The sequence below is a fragment of the Paroedura picta genome, chromosome 10, assembly GCF_049243985.1.
Source record: "Paroedura picta isolate Pp20150507F chromosome 10, Ppicta_v3.0, whole genome shotgun sequence".
Lineage (NCBI taxonomy): Eukaryota > Metazoa > Chordata > Lepidosauria > Squamata > Gekkonidae > Paroedura > Paroedura picta.
In genome coordinates, this window is record NC_135378.1 from 63,184,293 (window position 1) to 63,208,686 (window position 24,394).

General features: G+C 45.3%; 1 protein-coding gene across 8 annotated transcripts in view; it reads left to right on the forward strand.

The window, feature by feature from the left end:
- The window catches only part of PDE5A (phosphodiesterase 5A), a 114,250-nt gene that overhangs the window by 28,993 nt on the left and 60,863 nt on the right, over positions 1-24,394 (forward strand). The window contains exons 1-2 of one of the 8 annotated variants that reach the window (XM_077300445.1): positions 4,984-5,388; positions 19,024-19,612. In XM_077300445.1, the coding sequence (XP_077156560.1) occupies positions 5,282-5,388; positions 19,024-19,612 (696 nt within the window). In that variant the 5' untranslated portion in view covers positions 4,984-5,281. Of the gene's footprint in view, positions 1-4,983; positions 5,389-6,706; positions 6,947-7,042; positions 7,283-19,023; positions 19,613-24,394 lie in introns of those variants that run through there. The other 7 variants (XM_077300441.1, XM_077300442.1, XR_013224837.1 and 4 more) reach the window with 7 other exon arrangements.

Consider the following 24,394-nt stretch of genomic DNA (forward strand, 5'->3'; position numbering starts at 1 on the left):
TCTTCAGGTATTTCCCAAGCAGAAGGTGCCAACCCTACTGAATGTCCACAGATAAGCTGCTGACCTATTAAAATGGTGCAATGGCAGGGTTCTACAGAGCATCCCCTCCAACACAGACTTGGAATGGTTAAGCTCTCCTTGTTTTTACAATGTCTCTTTCCCAGATAGATCCAAATGGGTAGCCGTGTTGGTCTGAAGTAGCACAATAAAATCAGAGTCCAGTAGCACGTTTAAGACCAACACAGATTTATTCAAGGTGTGAGCTTTCGAGTGCAAACAATCTTCCAGATAATTAGTGAATAATGCCCAAGTTTCATACTTTTTTGGCCATTTTGGTAACTAGAGGGCATTTATGCATTCTTAGTTCCAGATCATGTATTTATACACCATCTTCCTACCCAATGGGGCCCCAAAAGAAGACAATACCATTCTTTTTCTCTCCACAACAACCCAGTAATGGGTTAGGCTAAGAATGTATCATTGGCTCAAGGTCACCCTGCCAGCTTCTGTGGTGGATGAGATTTGAACCGGTGTCTTCTAGATCAGAGGTAGTCAACCTGTGGTCCTCTAGATGTCCATGGACTACAATTCCCATGAGCCCCTGCCAGCATTTGCTGGCAGGGGGCTCATGGGAACTGTAGTCCATGAACATCTGGAGGACCACAGGTTGACTATCCCTGTCCTACATCTTCGTCTGATGCTGTAACCACGACACCCCACAGAGGTGAAAGCAGCATAACACGGCATGATGGAGGAGACGACTCATCATTCTCTGGCTGCTGAATACAGCCATTCTTCTTAGAATACCTGCTTTGCCTAGCTACAACGCATACCAAAGTCTGTGCAAATGTGCCGTTGGTGCCTCCAACCCAGGCCCTTTCTGGATGTAGCTTCTTATTCCTCATGCCACCCAGAATTGAATGAAGCAGAACATAGAGCCACTGGGAAGGAAACCACTCATCACTCTGTGGCTGCTGAATACAGTCATTCAGACATTCCTTGGCTAGGTCAACAAAGTGAGGTCTTTAGCAATGTGGTGTGATGATACCAGAAGGGGAATGTGAAAGGATTCCCTAAAGCTGCTAGGTCACTCTGACACTGAACAAAGGAGAGGGCCTTGCAGTATATTCCAAAAAAAGTCACCTTGAAACGGCTGGGCAACTTTTCTGTAAACATTTGTACAACCGCCAGCCATGAAGTGAGCAATCCTAGGGTGAGATATGGCAGGCCATCCATTACAATGTGTGACCCTTGCTTGCTCAAAATACAGACTGTTTTGTTTCAAAACTGGTTGGTCAATCATTTCCTCAGCTTTGTGGATGTCAATGTTATTTCTAGGTATTGAGTTTTGGGGCATTATGGCATCAGGCCCAGTTTGCCTTTACTCTTCTCTTCTGCAACTTCCCTTGAATTTGCTACAAGAATGACATTTTATCTTGTGCCATCATTTGTAGGGTTAAATCCATTTAGGCTTGTCAACCACCTGATGGTGGATGGAGATCTCCTGGAATTACAACTAATTTAATTAAATTAATTCAAAATAACTCCTTTAATCTTGAAAAATAAAAGCCTTTCCAGATCACAAGAGGGACTGTGTTCGGATATCCGCAGTAAGGATGTATGGATTCCATACATCAGCTAAGCTGTTTACACCAGTCACTTAGCCACACAACCAAGCTACTGTTCCCAATGATCACTGAGAGATCATATACATAAATGAGGATCGCGTGTGATGAATCAGTAGGATACCATCAGAAGTGAGTTTGGTTATCCATTTATTTTAATGCATATTCAGGTAAGCACAGCTGCAGGATGGCCAAGGGCATCTCCGAAACAGTGATGTGTAATAGGAAAGTTGATTCTTACATCCAAAGTGACCTGGCAAAAAATGTTCAGGTGGGGAGAGCTATATGGCTGCAAAATCAAACACCAGTTCAATGACACCTGACTAAGAACATTAATCTCAATGAGAGCTTCCATGGGTCAGGAGTCAGCTCATCAGAATGAATGGAGTGTGCATCAAAGACAGCCAGCATGGTGTAGTGGCTGGCAGGCCAGACTAGGGTCTGGGAGAAGCAGGATCAAATTCCCACGGTGTCACAGAAGCTTTCTGGGTAATTTTGGGACCATCTAACACTTTCAGCCTAATTTACCCCATGGGGTTGTTGTGAGGATAAAATGGAGAATGTAGTATGCCACAGTAGGTCCTCATTGGGGATAAAAGTAGAGTATAAATAGAGGAGATAAAATAAGCAAAGAGGTCAACTGGAAATATATTTATGCCATATTTGCAATATACACTGGGATATGCAGTAAATATAGTTACAGGAAACAGAAGCGGGAAGTGGAGAAAGGCCACTTAGAAACAATAGCAGACTGATGAAGCCACTTGTTCAATTGGTGGGCTTTGTAATCTTGCCAGCCCGTTAGGGTAAGCGTATCACTCTACTGATTTCCTAGATTTCTGATAAGGTACAGGGAGATCATCTCCTTACCTCTTGACAGGATAATAGGGATAGAGAGGCAGAGTTGGAAGGGACCTTCTGGGTCATCTAGTCCAACCTATTGAGCTCAAATCCAGAGCTGACCATCAGCATGTTTCTGGACAGAAATGATATCCTAGATACACAAAATAAAGTTATCCATCTTTACAATGAAATGGGTTAGAGACTGTTTTAAAAGTGAAACCTGTGAACTCCTAGCAACTAGCAGCTCATAGCAACTAGTAGTTCACTTTATAACATTGTAGTAAGCCAGGAGTTACTCTTTTTTTAAGCCAGAAAAACTCCTCCAGTGGTGTCGAGGTGGGAACCGAGGCCATGAAAGGCTGAGGCAAGGATAATGTTGCCACTGAGGGTGCGACCTTCAAAAAGCAATTCTCCCATCCATATGATGTGCAAGCCCATTTTGACTGCCACCGTCCCCCAAAACAGTGATCCCCAACCTTTTTATCTCCGGGGACCGATCAACGCTTGACAATTTTACTGAGACCCGAGGGGGGGGGGGAGTGTTTTGCCGATGGATGCCGCTGCCTGAGCCTCTGCTCTGATTGCTTTCCCGCTGGTGCCCCTGACTTCCTGCCGCCCACTGGGGAGCGCTGCCAGCAGCAGCTGCACAATGCCATGCCGAGGGGGAGCCCCAGCCATGGCAGCCACTGGAGAGCACCAAAGATGAGCCAGTGGCAGAGTGGCAGGGCAGCCCCCGAGGCAGCAGCCGGGGAGGACAAGGAGGAGCTGCGGCCCGACTGATCCACAGACCGGGACCGGTCCCTGGACTGGGGGTTGGGGACCGCTGCCCCAAAGGATCATATTGTTAGGTAGAGAAAATCTGAAAATTTGAAATGGAAAATTAGGGCATGACTTTAGCTCTGTACAGTCAACCTCTCTGCACGCTGACTGAATGTGCAGAGCGAGAAAGCAGGCAGAAATGAGTTTGTTGCACCCTCCCACACCCTCTGCCAGATCACTGGTGCCTGAGAACAGCACCTCGGCTCAATCACCTGTGCACTCCTTCCTTGTGATCAGGGATGCTGCTTTCCAAACATCACGGGGAGGGATCATATACATGGACACTGGCTCCATTCACAGGCATCATGTTATGAGCCAAAGATTGCATAGAGGTCATGCACTTGTACCCACCCGCTTTTTCTGCAAGATCGGGTTGTGTGCATGCACACACACCGTGCTACACTTTGGAGGTTTTGAGGAAGCAACTTGAAATTCCTGAAAACGGGCACTCTGGGGGCCTGCTCCTGAAAAACCTCATGGTTTGATTGTTCAGTGGTGAGAAAAGGGATCTCTGCAGAGCTGTTACATTAAACACATTGTGGAGATGGCACAAATGTGGTCTTCAGTTTCGCTGAATTTCAGTCGTTTGCCCTTTTTTAATGTAGGAACTTTAACCCAGGTATTGGCGTTTCCCATTTCTGCAGTTTCAATGTAGTGAGTAGGCTAGGGGCTACATTACCGTTCTGATTGAAAAACAGGCCTCCTTCCTAGGACCATTCCCAGTTGTACCGCAATAATTAAAAGGAGGGCTCAAATGCACCTTTATAGGGCGCTTGGTGTTGCAAAGTTTCATTTGCCTGTTTCAGTCCCCAGCTCCAGAAGGGCCTATTATGCACGGCCGCTGAAACGGTGGCATGGAGAACGAGAAGGAGGAAGAAGTGAAGCAAACCGATTATGCACGGGACGGAACACAACGGCGGCAAAACCCAGAGTATCCGATTATGCAAGCAGATACTCCGGAGCCGCTTCTGGTTGCGCCCTGGTCCCAGGAAGCTCCACTTTCTTCTGCATCTCGCTGATGAGGCTTTTTCGGTGGCATAAGTTGACTCTGCACCCGGTTGCCGCCTGCAGCGTGCATAATTGGTGATTTTAGCCGCCGCCATTCCACCCCGAATGCAGACTTTCCACTCCGTGCATAATGGGCCAAGGTAACAGCGGCTGAAGACAAAGCGGGATTCCCTCCGCCGCCGCCCTGCTTTCCTGACTGGGCACCCCCAACCGGAGAGGTGCACACAAAGGGGCTTTTACGGCGACCTGTCTGAAAGTGAAAACGGGCGGCACGTGCCGCCAGGACCGATTATGCACTGGAGGTTTCATGCTGGGCTGCAGGCTGGAGTTTTAGTTGTGGCAGGTTGCCCCACCTCTTCCTCCACCCAAATGGGGGAGCATTTGGCCTGGTGCACCTCATCCGCCCCCGATTTGGCCTCCTGTGCAAGAGCTGGGGCAGTGAAGTTCCCAGTGCATAAACGGTCCAGGAGAGGCCTGCGGAGCCCCGAAAGCGCTGAACGCGCTGAACGCGCTGAACGCGCCTGGGCCGGCCGGGCCGCCTCGGAGCCTGCAGTCGCCGCGCCGCGTGGACTTGCTGCGGGCAGCGGCGGGAGGCGTCCCTCCTGGGGGAGCCGCGGCGGGCAGGGAGGGGAGAGGTGGAGCCGGGCGCCACGCTGGGCTCACCGAGGAGGCGGCGGCGGCGGTGGAGGCGTGGAGCTGGCACTTCGCCGGGCGGACACCTGGGAACCCCCGGGCAGAAGGACGCGGCCAGGGCAGGGCGGCGGCGGCGGCGGCGGGAGAGAGCCGGTCCGGTGCCAGGCTCCCTCCCTCCCTCCCACCCCCCGAGGCGCGGGCGCAGGTCTCCCCTGGCGAGGCGGCGCGGAGGGCGCGGGGTCAGGAGGGGACCCCGACCACCCACCGCCCCGAGAGGAGGGGCAGCCGCGGCCGGACGGGGAGCCGCCGCCGTCCCTGGGGGGCCGAGCCGAGAGCGGCGGGAAGAGCGCACCATGGAAGGCGGCGGCCGCCCCCGGCAGCTGCAGGAGGACGCGGTGGAAGCCTGGCTGGACGACCACGGGGACTTCAGCCGCTCTTACTTTGTGAGGAAAGCAACGAGGTAGGAGCCGCGGGGGGGGGGGGGCGGGCGAGCGAGGAAGGGGGGGTGGAGACGGGAAGAGCCTTTTTACCCTTTCCCGGAGGCGGCAGGCAAAATCCAAAACCCGACGCAAAAAGCGACCCGGGGGAAAGCAGCAAGCAAACAACCGCTCCGTGTTGGCTGCCCGACAAGGCAAATGAGCCTCTGGGGCTTCGCTGCGGTGCGAGGCACGCCGTCGGCTGGCAGCCTTTGCCCGAGTTCCAGGGACGACTGTGCGCCGCTGGCTGCTCGAGGGAGTTCGTTGACCAGGACTCTGTTCGAAGGGGACCGATTCCCTCGCGTCTGCACCGTTCATTTATGGCGCTCGTTATTATCAAAAATAAAGGGCCGGCTCCAGTGTGGCACACAGCCTCCTGGTTTTACTTCCGTGACACGAGTCCTAAGACTGCGCGCCGGGTTTCTTGGGGACTTGTTGCCCCTGGTTATGCACTTGCATGTGCGGAGCAATGGCCATTTGAAGAGGTCTTCAGTGGACGGGTATAGCCCATTGGGGCCTTTGGCTCATTGTTTGGGGAGCAAGGCCCGTGCAGTGCAGTCGCTACTGCTTCCAAACTAAGGTGCTGGGAAGACATACCTGGGAGTCACGCAACTGTAGGCCAGGAGTGAGTCCCATTGGAACTGCCGAGTAACTGGGCATAGAATCAGGGCGGACAGGGCAAGGAGTACTTCAGATCACTTAAATCAGAGCAAGTGTTACAAAAGGCCCTTTAGGTGCTTCTTAGCCACACTCCCATACAATGCGGAGAGTAGTCTTTATTCTGGGATATCCAACTTCTGCGGAATTCTGGGATATCCAACTTCTGCGGAATTCAGGAAATCCTTTCCTGCTCTGTCCCTGCTCAAAAGTGAACGCGGGGGGGAGGGGGTGACTGCCAACTGCCTCCCCTTAGTGGGGACCTGCCCCGAGGGCAGTGTAAGAAGCCCGGAGACATTTCCGTAGGGAAATGTGGTTCTGCCGTGGCGTTTTCTGGGACGTGAGCGCAGAGGGCAAAGCTCGGGGTTGGTGTAGATTACCTCCAGGTAACCCACCCCTGCCGTTCTGGGGCTCGGGGGCACTGATTCGCGAGCGGCCGCCGCCTTTGCCACAGAGCCTCGTGGATGCTGTCAGGGAATATGGGGAAGGGGCGGACAAGGACTTGCAGATGAGCGATGTGGGCGGGTTCGGCCCAGGAGGCGGTGGCGCTTCTCCCATGTCCCGGGTTGGGGTGGGCGTGAGAGCGCGATCCAGGCGGCGGGAAACTAGCGGCGCGCGTGTCAACGGAGCCCCCGTTCTCCTCCGACGAGGCGGTCCGTCCCGCGAGCGCCGTTCTCCGCCAGGAGGCAGCGCTGAGGCGCGCTGAACTGGGCGCAGCCCCGCCAGGGCCAGAAGTTTTTCCCGGGAATTCATTCTCCGAGGGTGGGGTCTTCGGGGAGGAGGAGGGGGAAAGCGCGCCTTCGAGGTTTCACGTGGAGATCAGAGGCGCTCGCCTGGTCTTTCTCACCGCGGGTTTGACATGCTGCCGTTTGGGGACAAAGCCAGGTATTCCTCTGGGTTCGCGTCAAGGATCTGCACCCCCAGCCCGCGGGATCGCCACTATTTTTAGAAGTGGAGTCAGGTTTCCATTTTGAATAGTTCTCTGATAAACAAAGCGGGGACGATGCGGCGGGCGGGCGGGCGGTCTCCAGAGCGCATGGAGAGCTCGCCGCTGGGAAGTCTCCCGGGTTCCCTTCCGAGCGCCGCGGGGATCGCCTCTCGCCGCGCCCTCCAGGGCTTGGCCATCTGCTCTGGCGGCTGCCGCTCGCTCCTCTGCTCGCTCTCGGCCGGCTGCGTCACCGATCGGGCTTTGAATGAGTTGGACGCGGCTGGGACGGTGCGGTAAGACGAGAGGTTCCCATTAATTATTGACTTGCAGGTTGCCCGGGTCACCGCCTTCCCGGAGACCATCTGGGGCTGGCACGGTCTCTTTCCGCCTCCGCCTGCTGTTCGCTCCCCAAAGAGGCTGCGGCAGGACTCCCTTCGGCAGAACCCAACGCCAGCAGGGACCATTGGTCTCCGGCACTGCAGCCGTTGCCGGAGTAGGGCTCTTGACTTCAGCAGAAACTTCTTTCCGTCTCCTGGGTTCTGCTTGCCGGGGCTGGCCTCCTGCGCGGGAGGGAAGACACCAGACATTTAGTTTGCAGAACTTTGTGTCAAAGCAGTTGTCCTGCAAAAACACGGCTCTGCTGCTGGCATCTTAGCTGTTGCGATAACTTGTAATGAGGTTTCGCAATGCTTGTGCTTATTTTGCCTAGTGGTATGTACAGTACTGTGATGTATTACAGCATAATACTGCTAGTATGCACCCAAAAGCACTGTGAATGAGTAGGTAATATATGGCAAAAGCACACAACGTTGCTCATGTGTATCTTACATACCTACACTACCTTACATACTAGGCACTGTGTATATAATAATGGAGCTAATGAGGTCCAAACTATATATTGAGTGAAGTTTGCTTGTTTGATTCCAAGGACCCATCTTAAATGGGAAAGATAATTTTTCATGAAGGGCACACATCTGCGTGTTTTAATCTGTTTTTATTTGGGCGTATTAGTGTAACAAGGCATAGAAAAATGTTAAGGGTTGCCTTTCCTCCTTTAACAACATGGTAAGTCTTGTTGAAATGCAAACTGCCTTCCTTCAGTAGCTCTGACACTGAGGTTCTGGCAAACTAATTAATTGATTCAGTTAGTTAATTGATTCAGCATGTGGCTTTTGCATCAGCTAAATGTTATTTACTGTTTTGACCACCCAAATGCATGAAAAAATCAACATGTTTTATATACTGTATCCCAAACATTTTGCTATGTTTTCATGTACTGTTGTACATTGCCTTGGTATAGAACACTATAGTTGGTTTCATATTGTTGCATGTATTATTTGTCTGTATTTACAATATATAACTGTTGAATTTCATACATGCATGCCCACCAAAGTGCTTACCCCTTTTTTGTGGATCATAGCATGCTTGAAGCACTGTGTGCTATACTGGCAGATCCTTTACTGGGATGGTTTTGACAGGCAGAGATGTGCTCCTTGAACTAGTTTTAAAAATATCAGTTTTATCTGGAAAACATTCTTTCCTTACATTCTGACTCCTTGCATGTTTATGCAAAACACTTTCAGGGAACTTGCTCCCATATATCTGTTTTTAGGACTGCCGTCATAGAAACGGAAAGCAGTAACAGATACAGAACTCCATTAACATGAATACTTGGCAACACATGGTTGGTTATCAAATATTCCCAAGAAATTCCCAAGAGTTGAGATTTTGACAAAGTGCAATATCTTATTCCTGACATAACCAATGTTTCCTGCTGGTAATTTGGGAGTTTGTTTGGAAACAGCCCTTTTTAAACTTTTTAAAAAGTACTTTTATATATCTGCTTCTAAATTATAGGGGTTATATAATCTAAAATTATAACCATTGGTGCAGTCATAATCCCAAAGTTTCCAGTTGGAGAGTTTTAGTCCAGGTCTCTCGTTTTGCATAGGATCAGTGCACTAACAGTGCAATCCTAATTCAGTCTACTCAGAGAGTAAATTCTAAGCAAGTCTACTGAGATGCAAGTCTCATGTTATTCACTGGTGCTGACTCTCGGGAAAGTGTTCTTAGGATTGCACCAAAAAATACCCACACTGCAACTCTAAAAAGACCTGCAGCCACCTCAGCCCACTTAAATGTGTAAGTCTAAGAGGACTGACCAAAAATGGTCAGAGGGTGCTCATCAGTTTGCATAATCGTTCAGCATTGATTTCCAAGCTCCATGTTGATTAGCCGTGCTGATAGTTTAGGCGAATCATTGTGTCCCACATTCTGCTAACCATGCTACTTGGTTCGTTGTCACCCCTGAATGAATTGCTGGCAAGGTTAATTTTGTAACAGCCCAGCCTTGTGCTGTAAGAAAGGGCTTCATTATGTCGGTCTGTTACTTATGCAAATAGCTCCTATAGTGCAAATTTACCCAAGGGCTTGCAGGTGTTGAGCACTAAATGAAGCAGGTGTAGTATGGTTATAGAAGGTCAAGACTTCTGCAGTGCTTTCCATGACATTGAGGGCTCCTGTCTTTTGCACACAGCTATAGAGCGCTTCACTGGTTTCCTGTTAATTCAGTCGGATACCAGAGGACTAGCTCAGGATTAAAGTGTCTGCTGAGAGCATTCAGCCTGGCTATTGTTTCATATTTACAGACACGTAAATTATTCCTTTAATTAACTCCATGCAGATTCAGCATGGAAACTTCTGTCAGATGTGGAGTAAGGATTATCACTCCATACATCCTCATGCATTGAACTCTCTGAAATAAATACATAAATGTGGGAAAGATGCAACCTTTGGCTCACTGTTGGGGGAAAAAAGCCTTGCTAACATGTCTCAGAATGCACCCCATCCTAATCACTACTTATATAGAAAAGTTGGCACAATGCATGTGCCTGCATGATGGCTTGAAGTGATTTAGTTGAGTTGTCATGAAGCCAAATTCTGTACAGATTGGCCTGGAAACAGTCAGTGAGGTTTTTTTCCCCTGAGTAAATATAAAAAAGGATGGCCTCCTTAATTTATAGTATTGTTTCCATGGCATGGCCTTCAGATTACAGATTCAGTAATTGCAGAAAAGAAGTCTTAATTTCTGAACTGAAATGTTGTAGCGTAGCTTCCTAAGTTTTTGCTCCATGTTGTCACATTATGTTCCAGTACCTTTGACTTTTTTCTCTGAAAGGAGAACTGCATTCTATTTATTTCAGGCTATATCAACAGGCTTGATGTGGTCCTCCCAGGCTCTAGATATGTACACAAGAAGTTCTGTCTCTGCAAGGCTGTACTGAAGAAATGTTTGGAAGAATGAGTGGGCTAGGTTGGGTCCATATTGTCTCTTTTTCTGTGACAGGCAGTTGATAGGCGGAACTCTTGGCTTTATCTATGTTCCTAAAACCAATACTTTTTGAAGAAAAAAGTATCTTGTGATATTGCATGACCAAATTCTTGGATGTGTTTACATGTTTAATTGGTAGCCACAGTATGAATTCATTTTCCCTTGGTCATCAGAACTAGTTTTATGTGTTTCACATCTCATATGAGTATGCACATAGAAATGGCTTGATTATTAGTGTGTGTGTGTTGAGGAAGTTCTACTGCAGATGCCTGATCTAAATATATAAATACATGGTAGTGCTGTTGCCTAAAATAGACATCTCCTGAATTTATGATGGGGGGAAAAGAATGGACACAGGTGTGGGGAAGATAGCCGAGGACTAGTATGCCACAGTCCCTTGGACTGCAAGGCGAACAAACCGGTAAGTCCTAGAGGAGATCAGCCCTGACTGCTCCTTAGAAGGCCAGATCCTGAAGATGAAACTCAAATACTTTGGCCACCTCATGAGAAGGAAGGACTCCCTGGAGAAGAGCCTAATGCTGGGAGCGATCAAGGGCAAAAGAAGAAGGGGACAACAGAGAATGAGGTGGCTGGATGGAATCACTGAAGCAATAGGTGCAAACTTAAATGGACTCCGGGGAATGGTAGAGGACAGGAAGGCCTGGAGGATCATTGTCCATGGGGTCGCGATGGGTTGGACACGACTTCGCACCTAACAACAACAACAACAACAACAAGTATGCCACTATTTGAGGTGTTCCCAGGTGAAAGAGAAGTCTGTGATAGCCATAATCCTCTTGCGTGAGGTTGACTTCTCACTTAGAGCAAGTATAACCTATCTCTGCCACCCAAACCTGCCTGTGCAAGTTCCCTGGCTCTGCCCTATTTGGCTAAGGGGCACAGGGGTCCCGTAAATTCACTGTTATGAACTTTTGGGATGAATTATGCCCCTTTTTAGTCATTACAAAACTGTGGATGTAATAGTGGGTGCAAGCCTTTTTAACCTTGTTCAGCTTGGGCTAAAAATGAATTATTTGGCCAATAACTTGCTCTACTTATACTCCTGTTATGTAAATAGAAATACATGGCTGGATGGGAGGCAAATCAGCAATCTATTTACCAAAGAGTTAATTAAAGAATGAAGTATTTCTCACCTTAGCTCCTAAAATAGATGCTCAGCACTGTGTGGGAGTATAGAGATACTGTGAATATCAGCGGATGTCTTTTACTGCAGTGATAACACTGCATCAAGGGACGTCACTGGTATTCCTAGGATCCCCGTGCTTAAGTGAAGAAGTGGGGACTTCAGTGGATGGGTGACTCAGAAATGCTGGGAACAGTGTTTCTGTATTTATTCAGGATTTGCATTCACTTATAAGAGATCTAGTATTGAGTACAGTGGGAGAATAATACTTGCCCTCTCCTGAAGGTCATTTGAAATCAGGGATTAAAATTTCTGAGGTAAAACCAGTACATGTACAGATTTTAGTTCTTATAATTCAGGCTAATGAAAGTTTCTTAAGCTATTCAGTTACTTAGAACTTTATTTTTGCTCCAGTGTTTTCCTAGGCACTCCAGTATACTTGTTTGAGATCCAGCTTGGTGTAGCGGTTAAGAATGGTATCTAATCTGGTAGAGCTGGTATGCTGTGGATGCAAACTGTGCTGCCCTGAAGGATGTCTATACTTTTCAGAGCTATTTGACTGGGGAGGGAAATTAGAAGATATATCCCCTTTCTTAGCTTGAATGGGAGTCTTTGTCTACTTTCCAAACTTCCTTGCCAACTTTCCCCCAGTTCACCATCGTTGTGCTCTCAGTCAAGGTTGAAATCAGACTTCTCTCAGTCAAGGCAGAAATTTAACTTGACACTCTCTTCAACATACAACTCTCTCAAGACTTTCTCTGCTCAGTTGATATTAACCAATCAGGTTGTTAGAAACAGCCTATCACTCAAGCCGAGAGTGGTTGGACACAGGCCATCAGGCAAGGAACCAAAGCAATGTATGCAGTCCTGCTCAAAAAGAGAAAACATGTCATCACATAATTATTAAGGAATTAGGGGTCCTACTCATTATATGTGATATTTTTCATTAGCAGCAAAAGATGTTCAGTTGTCCTGTTTGCTTTTTTGAAATTTTAAGCCTGAGATCAGAAAGCAACAAAAGTAGCCACTTAAGTAATTCTGTATATTGTCTTTGCAACCTTGACCTTCATATCCCTGTGGTTTTACTGTTCTCCTTTCCATATTAACAATGAGAAATCCCTTATAGGGCTCGACTGTTCTTGTACTCTAGATAGCTGAAAGTTAAGCTGCACAAGTTAGCTTGTTAAGTAGCCAAGAATAACAAATTAGCGTTAGGGTACTTTTTTGGTATTCTTGCTTTAACAAACAGATCACACTGTTTGCCTTACTTAAAAATAATGCTAGCAAGAGGAGAGAATTATGTTGTTTGACTGTGCTGCAGGAGGAAGCATTTTCTCTGAGTAATGCTGATTGCAGCTTGGACTTGGTAAAGACCACCTCTTTACTTTCACCACAGTTCTTAAAGTTATTTCAAATTAAACAGACACGTTTTTCTTTCTTTCTTTCTTTCTTTTGGTTTACTTTTTTGGGTGCAGATGTAGATTCCAGACACTGGTTACTATATAATACAACCAAAGCCGTGTACCATTAAAACTTTTACTCATATGTGAGGTGGATGGGTGGGTTGGCTGGAGGTTGTAAAAATCAATCAATAAATAGCGGCCCTGACTTACCGGGGATGCCGTTGACGGGGCTCAGAGTGGGTGGAGAGGCACGACGGGCTGGCAAGGCTTCAGCACGCCAGCGTCCGTTGCGTTGGCACAGAGAGGCGGGGCTTGATTGGCTATATAAGCCACCACATGGCTCAGGTCCGCCTCTCCGTCCAAGCAGCCAGCAGGGACAGCTTTCCCTCCCACCCACTCTGTCTTTCTTGTTGAGTTGTTATGTTATTGTTTGGTTATGCTACTTTGTTTTTTATTAATTGTCACAGCTGCGGTTCAGGGCACGGGGGAGAGCCTGTTAGCAGGGAGTCCGGTTTGCGTACCGGACTCCGTGGCAGAAAGGGAACCTCATAAGAGGTTGGCAAGCATCGAGTGCGGCTGACCCGACTGGGAGGCCAAGGGCTCGCTTGCTGGGTGGCTGAAGGGAAGCCTAATGAGGTGGGCGCCCCATTGGCCCCCTTCTTTAAAAATCGCTTCCCTGCATTTAGGATTTCCAGGAGGCAAGGGGCACGCACTCCCGGCTGGGAAGAATGCGGTCCCAGGACGCCTCAGGGAACCAAATATGAGCAACCGGATGGCTGATGGTCAGGCTCTAATCTCCCGTGCTTGGCCAACCCTCCTGAGGATGGGGGTTACAAAATAAAGCTGTGGCCCATGTTTAATGCCAACAATTTGAGTTGCGTCTTCTTCTTGCCAACATGCTATACTGCAAGTCAATCACCTCTCCCCAGATTGTGACTTTAAATAACAATGTCTTGCTCTGACACTTTTGTACTACTGTGTGTGCTGCACCATTAATGAGAATGTTGACCTAATGTCCTGCTGTGTTAGACTGGGGTCAATATAATCCATCTTAATTAAGTTGTGAACATTAGCGTCTTATCTTACAACTCTGCTTGAAGTATTAAATATTATATTTTTAAAATGTATTACTTAGTGACAAAAGCACAAACATCACCTGTTAATGGGCTGAGTGTGATTTTTACCCAGCATTCTGGTACTGAGGACTTGTGTCGTAACGAGAAAGCTGGACTGCCCTGCCGAATAATAGCGAAAGAACACTAAGGTCACAACACCCTGCAAGAAGGTTGACATCTCTGATTCTAATCTTATACTTACCACTTTTTACTTTATACTTACCTACATTGATCTTAGTTTCCTAAGAAGCCTTGGGCATCTTCTATGGAATAAAAATACTAGTGAAGCTCTTCGCAAGCCGTGCTATTTTCTGCTTACAGCATAATATTAGTGATTGGGGAGCTTTAAAAAAAAATCCTTCCTTGTAGTCTGAAGTGAGAGGAAAGGCAGTATGGTATATTAGCAGATCTCAGAATTTGAGCAGGGTCAGTTCTTGGAAGGGAGATCACCAAGGAAGACTCTGCAGAGGAAGGCAAACTACCTCTGCTTCTCACTTGCCTTGATGCAGTGTTGTTGTTGTTGTTGTTGCTGTTGTTGTTGTTGTTGTTGTTGTTACATGCGAAGTTGTGTCAACCCATCGTGACCCCATGGACAATGATCCTCCAGGCCTTCCTGTCCTCTACCATTCCCCGGAGTTCATTTAAGTCTTGATGCAGTAGTGGTGCTCAATAGCTGCCTGAGTGTTGTAGGCTAAGAATGAACAATCCTAGTGCTAAATTCAAATGAGTAGCCGTGTTGGTCTGAAGTAGCACAATAAAATCAGAGTCCAGTAGCACCTTTAAGATAAACATAGATTTATTCAAGGCGTGAACACTCAAAAGCTCACGCCTTGAATAAATCTTTGTTGGTCTTAAAGGTGCTACTGGGCTCTGATTTTTTTTTTTTATAATCATAGTGCTGGTTATGAAGGCAGAGATCTTGCAGGATGCAGTATTTCCCACTTTTGTTGGGGTTCAATGGACTCTTGTGGGCTTGGTCAAGAGCCTAGGAGTTCTCTCACACACATGTTTGCCTAGATGGAGCGTTACGTAGATTTGGCCAAACTGGCCACTACATTCCATGCTACGGTATCATTGAGACTAGAACACAGTAATGCGCTCTAGATAGATCTCCCTTCAAAGTCAACTCAGAGAGACTGGTTGGTGTGGCATGCCACAACTCTGTGGTTTTCAGGGGTTAGACAGAGCATGTATATTAGGCCCATTCTGCATTATTGGCTGCCCAATCACATACAAAGCCTTTTTTTGGCACTGAATTCCCATATCTTTCCATATGCTGAGCTATGACAGCTTTGCTCATCTGAGCTGGGCCTTCTGCATGTGCCTCTGTGCAAAGGGACAAAATCTATCATTGTCTGTGTACCTTGTACACTCTGTGATGGGAATGGCCTGCCTGATGAAGTCAGGAAGGCTCCCACGCTCCTGTCATTTCACAAAGGCTACAAAACTGAGCTATTCAGGAGAGCATTTTTATAAAGCTAATAGGGCCTTATAATGGAATTGATACAGGAAGAATGCTTAAATAAAAAGGAGACAGACTACTGTATTCATTACATACTGTCTGTTACTGTAAGAGTTATCCTGTTGTGTAGTCTTGGTATTATTCAATATGGTGTGTTTAAGCTTGGGCTTAATTTCAGCATTGTTCATATTTTATACTTGGTTTTAGTTCATTAATCCTCACCCTGTGACATGGCTTATTGGCTGTCTCATCATTGTATTGACTCCAGTATCTGACACTGTGTAGTCACTCTTGAGTCTCAGTGAGAAAGGTGGACTACAAATCATGTCAATAAACATTTTAAGGCCTGCTGTTAACTATGCGTATTGAGAGTTATCCAGATAAAGAGAGATTTCTCTTCTAGTAGGTGCAAGAGCCTCTTGTGGCGCAGGCCGTGTGAAAGCTCTGCCCATGAGGCTGGGAGTTCAATCCCAGCAGCCGGCTCAAGGTTGACTCAGCCTTCCATCCTTCTGAGGTTGGTAAAATGAGTACCCAGCTTGCTGGGGGGTAAACGGTAATGACTGGGGAAGGCACCCTGTATTGAGTCTGCCATGAAAATGCTAGAGGGTGTCACCCCAAGGGGCAGACATGACCCGGTGCTTGCACAGGGGATACCTTTACCTTTAGGTGCAAGAAGCGTGCTTAGTTATGGGATGCAGAAATCTGGACAAATTCCGCAAGTTTTGATAGGAACAGCTGAATACTGTGGCAGGCCTATTGTTTCTTGGACAAGGGAATAAAACTTCTCCTGTGAACTATCCCCCCTCCCCCCAGCACTCACATTTATCACAAGATGCTGGCACATAGGAATAAATGCTCAGTCCTTAAAAGTCCGAGTATAACTTTTTTTCTTCTATCAGCCTTTCAGTTTCCATGGGAGCTCATGTCTGGCAGCAATTATACCACCATCTGTAAAGAATAAAGTTCTGTACAAATTGGGCTTTGTAATAGTACCAACATCCCAGTGCCATGCTTTCAGAAGGAGGAAAATGAGAATAATGCGGGAGCAATCCGTTGTGCTCTGTTTTGAGGGTACAGCAAATGAACGAATTAGCTGTAATAATTGCATACCTAGTGTTCAAAACCTAACTGAAAGCATGTGGGATTTATACCTGTGGAATTTCTTTCTTTCTTTCTTTCTTTCTTTCTTTCTTTCTTTCTTTCTTTCTTTCTTTCTTTCTTTCTCTCTCTCTCTCTCTCTCTCTCTCTCTCTCTCTCTCTCGAACTGAAAGCCAGTTATTTATTTGATAGAGAGGATAGTCACCACAAAGTGCCCTTTGAACTCATCTCTATATAGTCAAATAAGAGTATTCAGTAGTCTGAAATTATTATGAGCCTTTGGGACTTGATAAATGCCAGATCTTGCCATATTTGAAAAAATATTGAGAAGACCATTTATGGTACAGATTATAATAGATGGTCACCTGATGGCATAATTACTCTTGCAAAAATGGGTGTTCGTAGAATGTTTGCTTGATCAAGTGTGTAAACCAACAGATCTGCATGTTCTATATGAGTCGTGTGTGAGCATTTAGTTTACTTCTGATTTTTTAGATTTTTTTTCTCAAACAATGAGTAACTATATATTTTTAAAATTCTGTGTAAAATGCCTAAGCACATTGAAACTGATATTTAATCAGCCTTTTTGATGACATACTGCATTTTGGACACAAATTGCTGAAAGAGTACCAGATTAGCAAAATGTTATGGTCAGTATGCCCAATGCAACTAGGACATGTTGTGATGTAATATTATGTAAACTTATGGTACATCAACTTTGATGGACATTCCACGGTGACATCACCATGGCTCAGATACTACCCTCACTCATTGGGAATGCATGTGAGCTCCCTTTTCTTCTACCACATACCTCAAAAAATGTGAGCTAGGTGCTCCATGATGAGATCTTCAGCATGGAGGCCACACTCCCATAATTTCTGTTCCGTGAATTGTATGGCATTTTGTGTGAACCAGAGGCTTGCATGAAGATTGCTTTTACATGTTTTTTAAGATGTGTGGTAGAGAAAAAGAATGCCTATCTCCATTATACAAGGAACACAGTGCTAGTAAGATATTGTAATAGGAAGCTTTAGTGTGTGTCTTATGCATCTTCAGAGGAAGCCACTAGGGCAGATATCTTCTGAAGAGGCGGTCCTCGAAAGATGAATGTGTTCTGGCTTGTGTGTGTCTGTAAGATATTGTTCTGCATATTGGACCTGTTATACAGTTATGTAGAAGCCTAATCTCTCTTTAACCTTGTTAAGTAAAGTGTTATCTCACAAACATGGTTACTGTCATCTCTGAATAAACAGCCAGCCTGGCCACTTTTTAAAGAATAAGCTACAAAGTGGTATAGCAGTGCCATCAGGCAGGGAAATGATTCATAAAATTTTCTGGGAAATGTTATGACTTTAATTTACATAAACAAGTTCACAAAATTGAACTAATGTTGGTAAAAGAAGGCAAATACACTGTGTACAAGCCTTTACCATGTATGAGCACTGGGATTTATCCATGTCCCATATTTAGCCTAACTTACATGATTAATTTGCTGCCCAACAGCCCTGACAGCCATAGGTAAACAGACTATATTTACATATGTGGGGCAGAAAATTTAACATGGAAAAATACAGCCTTGGAAAATGTTCTGGAAAATTTTCTAGCCCCTATCACTGGAATAACTTCAATTGGACTGGTGCCATTGTTTTGCAGTGAAAGAATGGCATCTCTCTTCCTGTTAATGTTTGAATTACATGATGAAACAGACCAAAATGTATTGCTTCATGAAAACTGAGAACAACCTAAACATTACTTTTAGTGAATGGAAAGGATGACCTTGGTGAAAAGCTAGCTGAGTGAGTATGATACTGGCTAGTATTTTCAGCTGCGAAGGGGAAGAATTTCATTGTTCTGCAAAGGTCTTTGCTTCTCAGAGCTTCTTCCATAGTCCTTTGCTTACAGAAATACATTTTGTCTGTGCATGTATATATGTACACTTAATTTGAATATTTATACAGATTGCATAATTTAGATTTTCATGGCACAGAATTTCAACATACATACCTTGTTTCTGAACATGTGAAAGCGTGCATGCGGATCTGTGTATATGCAGCTTTATCATTTTCCTTCAGGAACTTTAAAAGCCATTGAGAATGCATCTGTTGGGTGTTTAAGATCATCTTTGGGGGTAAAAACCTTTCCTCAATAATTTCTTTTCTTTTTAATGACACCAAGATGTCAGTGTTCAAGTCAATCTCTGTGTTGAATATGCCAAGAATAAGCATGTGGCTGCACAATACGTGCTTCTTTTATCTGATGTATGCAGAAGGCATATATCAGGGGTGGTCAAACTGTGGCTCTCCAGATGTCCCATGAGCCCCTGCCAGAACTGGGACTTGTAGTCCATAGACATCTAGAGAGTCACAGTTTGGCTGCCTGTGACATAGATACTGCTCTCATGGGAACAACCTCCTTTAATTTATTACCTTTTTGTGGGGGACTGTTGCCTAAAATATTGATTGCATTTCTCTTCTCTTTCAGAGAGATGGTCAATGCATGGTTTTCTGAGAGAGTTCATACCATTCCAGTGTGCAAAGAAGGGACCAAACACCACAGCGAAGTTTGTTCTTGTCCCAGCCACCAAACAGCACGGGCTGAAAGCACTACACCCACACCACCTGCCAGGAAGATATCTGCTTCTGAATTTGACAGACCTCTTAGGCCCATTGTTGTCAAAGATTCTGTTGGCACAGTGAGTTTCTTGTCTGACTCTGAAAAGAAGGAGCAGATGCCTTTACAATCCCAGAGGCTTGGAACTGATGCAGGTGATCAATGTTCAAGGCTCCTGGAACTAGTGAAGGATATTTCCAGTCACTTAGATGTCACAGCTCTTTGTCACAAAATTTTCTTACACATCCACGAACTAATAGCTGCGGATCGCTACTCCCTCTTCCTGGTTTGTGAAGACAGTTCCAATGAGAAATTTCTTGTCAGCAGGCTTTTTGATGTTGCTGAAGGTTCCACCTTGGAAGAAGCATCAAACAACTGTATCCGCTTGGAGTGGAACAAAGGGATTGTGGGCCATGTAGCAGCTCTGGGTCAGCCTTTGAATATTAAGAATGCATATGAGGTAAATAAAAATGTGTGCATTTGTAGTACTTTATCCACAGACACACAAGCATCTGATGTTTATTATTGTTCATTTGTACATTTATGCTCCACTTTTCTATCTGGTGAGGACCCAGATTGCTTACAGCATTGCTCTACATTCATTTGTTTTATCGTCACAATAATCCTGTTAAGTTTAGGTTGAGAGATAATGATTAACCCAAGGTCAGAAAAGTTTCATGGATTCTTCTCTGAGATTCCAGTCCCACGTTCTAAATACCACACTATCCTTCACCTAGTTCCTTCTAAATTAATCAGACCATTAAAATGTATTTACAAGAATATTTTTTTGTATCCCACTTTTTACGGTCAGAGCTGCTGTGCAGCAGGGGAGCCTTCTGCTCAGGCCTGCGTTCTAGCACCTGGTGCATTAATGTGTACACTGGGTTTTGCTGCTAGTACAACATCGTTGTATTTATTGTGAACAATCATGAAGTATAAAATGTATAAGTAAATATTTCCCTTCATATCCCCTTCATTATAATTTTTAAGTAGTAGATACTTCTGTTGGGATTCAATTGTATTGAACATTTTAAGTTTCAAACTTCTTAACTAATCTATTTTGCCTACATCATTATATTCTTCATTACTACAGATTCTATATTACATATTTTTGCTGCCTCTACACATTAAGTAGAACCTTTAACAGATAAATAATGTGGTTAGATGTATGCAAAAATGGGTATGTTTTGTTTCAAGTCTATTGGACTGAAAAAATTGCAGCATTTCCAAAAAATCTCAGATTCTAATACTGGTATGGTATTTGGATCTATAATTTTTGTTGTTGTTGTTGTTGTTGTTTTTTGGGGGAAGGGGGGACTACAATAAACCTGAGGAAAAAATATTAACCCCCCCCCCAACCCAGCCCTGAGTCTGGCTTGGCTTCTCCTGCAACATGGTCCAAATTGCACTGCAGGAGAAGCTGGATCCAGGATCTGTCTGATTTATCCCCATTGCATGCAGACCTGGCTGGGAACTCTCAGCTACCACCGTCCCAGCCAATCCTGGGCTTTCTCTTCTTGCAGCTTGGTGTAAACTGAGCTTCAAGAGGAGTTAACCCCAGTTGAGGCAGCATACTCACCATCCCAGATGATCTTCAATATAGCTCAGTAAACCTGAATAAGAGCTGGAAAAAATTGGCTTTATTCAGGCTCAGCCATATCTGTAGCCAATCAGATTCTCTGATCTGTATTCAGCTTCAATAATAGCCCCCAAAATATGCAAAGGTATTTTTTCAGCTCAGTGTTTGCTGAATGCAAGGAAGGTCTGTTATACAGCTCATATCAAGAACCCTAGTCAGACTATTTTGTTCAGTATTATCTACTCTCACTAGTGGCAGTTCTCAGTGACTTTGCAAAGGAAGATATTTCCCATCACCTGGATTGAACTGGAGTCCACCTGCACAAATATATAATAAATAAATACAATAAAATATTTTCAGAGGGGCAGTTTATTTGTTTATTTTTCTTTTACCCCGCCACTCCCAGCGAGGCAGCTCGAGGCGGCTTAGGACAAGTTCAAAATAACATATAGTCAAATACAAACACTAAAACAATCATAAAAATCAAAACATTAAATATATCTCATAGCGATGATAAACATACTCTCATTGATGCTGACTCCCAACAAGCAGAGAAGTAACTACCCTCAAGGAGTGGCCTGGATGATTGATTTACAAAAATGTGTCTTGAGAAGGTAGCAGAAAACCAAGTGCAACCTCGGCCAATCTATCAGTTCACTGACTATGTTAAGTTTTGGTGACCCTCCAGAGCATGGAGGGGGAATAATTAGAAAGCACTGGGGCTGAAATGGAGGTCTTATGCAGCAAAGCATGCCCTTTGCTGTTGATTCACTCTCTCAAAAGGCTTGTAATGATGTGACTAGATAAGAATACTGGGTAATATTCAGTGGTAAAGATAGGTAGCTCCATGTTACAAGTAAAATCTATGAAGTGACCATTGGTGTGGGGACTTTCTATTTATTTTATTTATAGTCTGCCTCTCTTGGACCGATTATGCATTGGGCAGAAAGGCTGGGCTGGCAGTGGTGCTTGCGCAATTAGGTTGCCACCATCCCTGGCCCAAATAAGGGCCTTTGATGGCCTCCAGCGAAGAATCAGCATTCCCTTTGTTGCTGTGGGTGTCATTGGAGGCTAGGCTGGGGCAAGCCTGTGCACACAGGAGGATGGTGGCCGGGGGTGGACCAAATATGCCCCACACAGCTCCTTGGCAGTGCATGTCACTGTGGGGTCAACTGGGCCTTTGTGCACCATTTTACAGGAAGGTGGGATTGCGGTCTCCCATAATCCCACCTTCTTGTAAAATGGACCCCCCCAACCAATGAAAAAAGCAGAACTGTTCTGCTGTGGTGGTGTTCCCTGGGGATTTCGGAATGGAGCTGGTCTGTCAGCAAAATGTGACACTCATGGGGACGCAGGAAGTGGTGTGCCAGCTTGTGCAGCTTTACAGTGTTCCTTGTGTGCCCTCTATAAACGACGGAGCATGCTGCAGCCTGGCACAATCACTGCTGTGCATAATCACTGCTGTGCATAATCATAATGAAACTTAGGCCCATTACAGGATATAAAACTGCCATCAAACATGGTAAAACAGCTAATGAACAATGCAATCAGACTAGGATTACAGAATTAGAGAAAAGCTTGAAACAAGGTATACTTTATCTGAAGCAATGTATCCTGTAAACAATGCAAAAATGGAGTACAAGGTATAATGCAGTAAAACAGATGATATCTACAGCAATCACTGCAGTAGACTAAAGGCTTACTCCATTGTGAAGGTACCTTCTGGTACAAATTCTATTATACAACAGTTTTAATGTCTTTTTTAAAAATGCCATCTTGATCATTCTGTGAAATGATAAAAGATGTGGGATCCTTCCTGACTCTTCAAGCAGGCCAGGCCCCAAGGTTAGAGCAACCAGAGAATCTTTCTGAACAAGCAGATACTTAGCAGGGTGGCATCTTTAGAAAGCTTTGTTTAGAGGAGCACAATTCTCACAGCCAAATTGGTTGGGCTATTTGCTACTAGGATTAAGTCAGAAGTTTCACACCTGCTGGTTTTCTTGTTGGCTGCAGGAAAGGGAAAAGTCCCATGCATTTGTGGAACTTTTTCTTTTGGACTGACACAGGGACCTAAAGCTCCTATCTGTCTGTTCATCATAAGTGCATCTAATTCTCATCAAGGCCACATCTATGGATACTTAAATCTGGAAATTAGGGTTATGAATAGACAACAGTTATTTCTTCAAACTTGAGGGGGGAAAAACCCAGATTTGTATCAAAGTCTGAAATCTAAAAAAACAAAACACAGCCAACATTGGGATGGCCCCCACATACTTATGGTCTCATTGGTCACTGCTGGACAACTACAATGGCAACTGCAACACTTCTGGTGTTGGAGAAGGCTTCTGTGGACTCCATGGACAGCAAAAACCACAAAAAAGGAAATCCTACAGTGCATAAAGCCCTTTATATAACTGGTAGGCAAAATCATGAAATGCCGGCTCATGTACTTCTGCCATATGCAATTCCACTCACTGGGGAAAGCCATTGTGCTGGGACAGGTCAGTGGTAAAAGGAAAGCAGTCCCACAAAGAATGTGTTGGCTAGATACAATAAAATGGACATGACAGAACTAAAAGAAGCAGTGCAAACGTGAACATCATGGCAACAGATGAGCCAAGGGATCGCCAGGCTCGACTGAATGGCTAACATCACCATCATCAGGAAATTGCAACAGAATTGCAGATATATAGGAGTAGGAGCTGTTGCTGTGCCTTCCTGCAGTGCAAGCAGTTCAAGAAGATGATGAGAAGGATTAGGAGACACCACCCCTTCTCCAAAGCTTCATGAAAAGGGGTTAGAATGCCTCAAGTAGATGGGTGGGGAATGGGAGCTGTGCCCACAGCAGCTGTGTGACCAGACAGTGGTAGAATGGTGGCAGGTGGCTGAGCAACCAAGCACATGCAAGGGGTGGTGGTGGGGAGTTCCCTGTGAGTCTTGTAGTGCAGGGGTAGTCAACTTGTGGTTCTCCAGATGCCCATGGACTACAATTCCCCTGTTGTAGTGTATGAATGTATATAAATGTATTGATACTTATCTGTGATGGCTCCCTGTCTATTTCCCTCCTTCAGAGGTAAGAGTTTCCCTTCACTTTTCTTTCCCTTCTGTGTTTGAGCTGCCCTATTTATCTGTTCTTTTCCATTCCTGTCCCAGCCTGTCCCAGTATAAGATTTTGGCTGTTTGCTCAGTCCTGGAACCTGAATGAAGGAATGGGAGCCCCCTTTAATTTACTCAACTTAAATAGCACTCAAGAAGTTTTATATTCCAAATTAACAAAATATTCAACAGAGTGGGGGAAAGTCAGGTGAAATCAGGGAGAAATTCCTGAGGTAATTCAATATAGATAACTTTGAGTTAAAATGGGCACATGCACAGACTTTGGTATTTCAGGTTAATGAACATTTCTTTGTGCTGAGAGGCTTTTGTTGCAGTGTTTTCCAAACACTTCAGAAAACTTCTTTTAGTATTCTTTGACTCTTGTTTTCCAGAAGGCTGATATACTCTTTCCAGTACCCAGCCCTTTTCTCTTAAAATACCAGTACTCCTCTTGATTTTTTAACTGACTCAAAATATCTACAGGCAGTTTCTAACCAGGACTCATTCTGCACTTGGAGGATAATGCACTTTCAATGTCCTTTTGCAGCTGGCTTTTCCTGTGCAGAA